Source organism: Pygoscelis adeliae, unplaced genomic scaffold (genome assembly GCF_000699105.1).
Source record: "Pygoscelis adeliae isolate BGI_AS28 unplaced genomic scaffold, ASM69910v1 Scaffold124, whole genome shotgun sequence".
In the NCBI taxonomy this organism is placed as follows: domain Eukaryota; kingdom Metazoa; phylum Chordata; class Aves; order Sphenisciformes; family Spheniscidae; genus Pygoscelis; species Pygoscelis adeliae.
Genome location: NW_008824791.1, coordinates 960,568 through 966,032, shown reverse-complemented (window position 1 = coordinate 966,032; position 5,465 = coordinate 960,568). Strand labels below are relative to the sequence as shown.

Genomic DNA, 5,465 nt, shown 5'->3' with positions numbered 1-5,465 from the left:
GGCAGCGGCGCGGTGGCTGAGGGCCCGGCCGCCTCCTCTCCCGCGGGAGCCCCGGGCTCGGATGCGGGTCCCCAGGCTGGGAGGCCTGGGAAATAGCGAGGCCAGTACGGCTGTTCTGGAGGGAGGGCCTGCGGACACTCCCGCAGCCGCGGGCCGGCAACATCCGGCTCTCCTCTCGGGAGAAGGGTTTGCGGGTGCGGAGCCGGCAGAGCCAGAGAGCCACGCAGGAAGAGAGAAACCTTTCTTCTAAAGGAAGGACCTTTACTTTTCCCATCAATAACCTGCTTCGCATACACGTCACAATACTTGCAGCCGTCATACGGAATTGTAAGTAAAGCACAACGAACTTTGCATTTCAGCCTTCCTCTCTACGTCAGGCACGTACATTTTGACACCTGCAGATGCGCGTCCTGGTGTCGTTGCGTGGGTCTGTCTGTGAGGGAAAAGGTAAAACCACCGCTTGGTGACCCTGTCATGGGAAGTACTCCTCACAGTACATCTGTGACAACTGAAGTAACCATCACCGTCGCTTTTCTTCTCTTTCTGCACCACCTGACCGATGAAACCGGCACCGTGTCTGACCGGGTCAGAGCAGGGGGAGAGTAACAGCGTCGTCTGGGACTAGAGGAATGTCAGCCGAGGGCCTAGATGTCCTCTCGCCACAGGTGGCACCGCACGGGGCTTCTACAGTCCTGGTCACCTGAAATTCAAAATCCTTGGAGCCGGCTGGCTCTGCCTTTACCGTCGATGGCACCAGCTGTGAAGCTTTGCACATACCCATGACTTTCTACTACCGCGCTGTGTGGTGATACGCTGCTGGGCATGTGCTCACCTCTTCAGCGCCCGTGCGGGCACACGCACACGCGGCTACCCCACGTATACCAGGCAGCGCTGTGAGCTTGGATTCTGGTACTCTACTGTAGCACCAGAGAAGCTACCCCCGATATAGAGGGCCAATGCTACGGTTTTACGACGTCGACTGGTTAGTAAGTGTAATAGCTGGAGCGGTTTATGCACTGCACCCGACAAGAGTCAACCCCACAGCGGAAGACTTAAGGATCAAGATGCGGCAGCCTCAATCCCTTCCACCTGCTCTTTCAGCAGTTCCCTTTCCCTGACAGTCTCACACTCTGCCTTACACTGCATTCAGCTGTCGGGTAAAGCATTTTGTCCACAACAATTTCTGGATTTGCTGTGATACACAAAATGGATCCTCTAAGATGCATTTTTTTCTCCCTTGCGTTATTACATGTCTTTGAAGGATAATGCTTTGGGCGCAAGTTCTCGTAAGTGCTGCTTACAAATATGTAAAAACGTATCATTTCCATAGTCTTCACACAAGACGTAGAGATGACCAGGTCCACAACACTGAAGTCTACTCCATCATATGCTAGTGAAAAAAAAAAACCAAACATTGCTCTGAAAGATAATTTTTCACTGTCAAATTACTAAAGGCTGAATACTAAATACCAAGGGTATATATTTCAGAAGTCCCCTGTTTTGTCTGTAAGGAAGTATTTTTTAAATAAACAAGTATTTTTCATTTGGTGTATTAAAGTTTGCACAGCAGTCATAGAATGTTTTCATTAATACACAGTAAAACTGCTAATTGAACTATATAATCAGAGTATGTACGAACTTAATGTATCTGTAAATACGTATATGTTAAGAATGTATTTTCACTTAATACAACCAGAATCTATCTCCTTCCATAAATCTGCATTTTCCTTTCCAAGGAAGGGAACAAAGGCATTTTGCTTTTAGAGCTTTGGTATTGAACAACCTTAAAAAAAGCGCAATTTCAGTAACAGGTTTTCACAAAGCACTCCTGACCTAGGACTCCTCACGCTCAAGGTGGAACATGGAGGACAACTTTGGCGTGCTTTCAACCCTCCTGCAGCTCTGCTCCCCCTTCCTGTTAAGACCGCCTAGTACACTTGCCTCTGATGTGGGAGAGACCAGGCCGTGCTATTCAAAGCCATAGGTACAGGTTCATAAACACTTTCTCTTGTAATTAAATTTATATCTTGAATTGAAAGAGGGATTGTTATGTAGGAGCTCCAACATTTGTCATTGGTGATGCTACTGGTCTGTATCCCTGCAAGTCTTCTTTAAATCACTACTTTACATTACTTCACCCTCTTTCTCACATTCCCAGCATCGCAGCTCGGGACCGCCCAGCAAACCAGTGCATGTGAACTCCTTAAATACCGTTGGCAGCCACAACTGTTTTACAGCTTAGCTTTCCAGGACGGGAAAGCTTTGCAGCACAGGGGTAGCTGTTTCACCGAGGTTGGTGTGTTCTCAAGGACGTCTTTGTGCGTTTGGGGCAGTACTTCACCGTGGTCATTGAAACAAAACACTGAAGCTGTAGTCTAGTGCCAAAGCTATTAGGGCTGAGTGCTGACACGGTACTTTTGGTGTTCTTGCCAGGCCCCATCGTGCATTTCTTATCTTCCAAATGACATAAAGAAGATGGAGTGTGTACGACAGACAGCAGAGTCTGAAGGGGAGCAGGTAGGGTGTGCTCTGGTGTGGGGAAAGGAGTCTAATTGCCACTACCTTGGGCAGTAGCCTCTACCAGGAGAGTAGGTCTTAGCAGTCCTCAGATTGGCTAGAAAAGAGGGGGGCTAAAGCTGGGGTGGGGATAGTCTCAAACCTGCTCCCTTCACAGCCTCCCAAAAGTCTCTGACCCTTTGCCGTCACTTTCTAATAGTACTGGAACATGTGACAGCATCAGGGTACTCCAGTGCTCCCACAGCACAGCGACTTTCTCACTTGTTCATAGCTAGTTTCAGCATCCCCACGCTATGACGTGCAGCATAAGTACACCCTGGCTCTTGTGGTTAAGATGGTTTCTACACCTGCAAGCAGCAAAGGACATTTAGACCGTGCAGGACGCCAACAGCTCGAAACCAGAACGATGAGAGGATGAGGAGATGCATCCTTTCAGCACTGCAGGGTGAGACTTCAGTTGTGAGCATCAGATGCAATGCGCAGATACTTGTTGGCAGTAACTGCCGATTCCAAAAATCCTTCTCATGCTTTTCTTGAAAAGAAGAGCATTAAATTGCCTGTTCTCTTCCCCAAAGCCTCAACCTCTTTCCATCTCCGCAAAACTGTAATTTCGTTCTGTAATCAGTACCAAACCCTGCAATGATGTACATGAATTGTAATGGCCAGAGGGAACAAATGTGCATTAATAATACAACTTTATTTTCCACAGACTGAACACACAAATTATCTAGGGTCTTGTCACTTGAGACCGTTCAAATGCTCCACTTCAAGCATGTGTTTAAGTGGCTGCAAAAATGAATGCCTAAGCAGGCAGGAAAAACATCATACTATTGACATTTTTTAAAATTCTATATCAAGGTCAGTAGGTTGTTGTATTTTTCCATGACTCTGGAGTATTCACATATGAATCACATTCAGCAGTGAGGATGGCCTGACTAAAACTTTACTGTCCATTTTTCCCCACGGATTATATAGCCATATTTATGCCTTATGTGGATTTACTGAAAGAGCTCAGCTATTCCCTTGTGCGTCGGTGCAGAGTACAAGCCAATGTCATGTGCAGCCCAGACAATCTAGCAGCTCAAATCCCATTCCCATACCCCTAACCCTCCTATTTTCAAATACGTAGTAAAAAGATTAGCTGTGCGGATCAGGCTGATGCTATTTAAACACTAAGAGGCATATGGGTTTCGCTGTTAGCCAATTCCAAACACACAAATGTGTTTTATTTCAATTTTAACACATGGTTCTCGGGCTGCCATATACAGAATATAAAACCAGAACAACGAACTTTTAAAAGTGCTTTAAAGCAATTGAAAACAAGTTGATAACATCAAGTGCTACTGGGAGCGTAGCCTCCTTCTTACCACATTGAATACCCTAATAACACAGGTCCCGTTATTCAACAGGGCACATTGCTACTGTTAAAAAGCTTTCAGTTAATGTTTTCAAAATCTTCCATTGCAGTCCAAAATCTACTGTGCCATGTAAATTCCGAATCCTTACATGCAATTTATCAGCAGACAGTAGATCAAATATGTTACTGAAACGCCTTCTGTGTCATGTGCGTATTTTAAAGGTCACTTTGCTACTGATGAGAAGAAAACTGCAGGATTCACTCTCACAGAGAGAAGCTAATTGCTCAACATTTCATGCAAGTATACCCAGACTCTTCCAAGCTGTTCATTACCATTTTTACCCTGACTGTAATGGAATTATTTAACATTTAAAACCATCAGACACACTCAATCACAAAGCTCTGCAGCCATCACTGCGTTTAAAACGCCGTTCCTTCAAGTGCAGTAGACCAAACAGCAGTGTTGATTTCCCATTTTACATCAAGTCAGAAAAACACCGTGACTATCACTGCACTTTTTGCATTTCCTAAGTCCACTGCAAATACTTGGATGTCTATCATATAATATACCCTTTGTCATATTGACTTCCCCCCCCTTTCTCTGTCCACTGCTTATAGCCTCGGTGTCAGTTCGTATCAATATATTATTACCTGCTTCTCTCTCTCGCCTTTGTTTGCTCATTTCTTTAAGCCAAGCCCTGGCATTTGCGAGTCGCCTGTTTGACAATAGCGAGCTATTTGATACTTCATTTACACCACATGAGGGTGTTTCAAGCTGCGCAGGATGCCAGAGTTAATTTGGAAGTCCTCCTGTTTGGAAAGGAACCAAGGGGTGAACAGATATATTTTTTTCCCACTGATTAAAAAATCTTACCAGTGCAACCTGGTACAGGAGACTTTGATTTTTTTTATGAAACATCATGCACCAGAAAACAGATGGAAGAGGAGTTTTAAAGACATAATCCGATGTTCTCTGAAATCAAATAATCTTTGCTGGGGACCTCCCCGAGCTTTGTCTTGTCCTTAAGGAATCATTTTAAATATAATATGATTTTTTATTATTTCCATTAAAATCACCTTAGACAGGATTAAGTAATCATTATCCCCCTGCAGAGCTTTTTAGTAGCTTTTCTTGGCTTACTCCTCAAAGTTAATTGCAGAGTCAGGAAGAATTACCTACTAACATAAACAATAAATAAAACCAAATTTCTCATAGAATCATAGAATCATTAAGGTTGGAAGAGACCTCTAAGATCATCAAGTCCAACCGTCAACCCAACACCACCATGCCCACTAAACCATGTCCCTAAGCGCCTCATCTACACGTCTTTTAAATACCTCCAGGGATGGGGACTCAACCACTTCCCTGGGCAGCCTGTTCCAAGGTTTAACCACTCTTTCGGTAAAGACATTTTTCCTCACATCCAATCTAAACCTCCCTTGGCGCAACTTGAGGCCGTTTCCTCTCGTCCTATCGCCAGTTACTTGGGAGAAGAGACCGACACCCACCTCGCTACAACCTCCTTTCAGGTAGTTGTAGAGAGCGATGAGGTCTCCCCTCAGCCTCCTTTTCTCCAGGCTAAACAACCCC

At 45.0% G+C, this 5,465-nt stretch overlaps 1 protein-coding gene across 1 annotated transcript in view; it reads right to left on the bottom strand.

Annotated features, from left to right (window-relative positions):
* Positions 1-319, bottom strand: part of PLCXD2 (phosphatidylinositol-specific phospholipase C, X domain containing 2) — a 20,759-nt gene extending 20,440 nt beyond the window's left edge. The window contains 1 exon segment of the mRNA XM_009323928.1: positions 109-319. Within this exon segment, the coding sequence (XP_009322203.1) occupies positions 109-319 (211 nt within the window).
* Between the last annotated feature and the right edge of the window lie 5,146 nt (positions 320-5,465).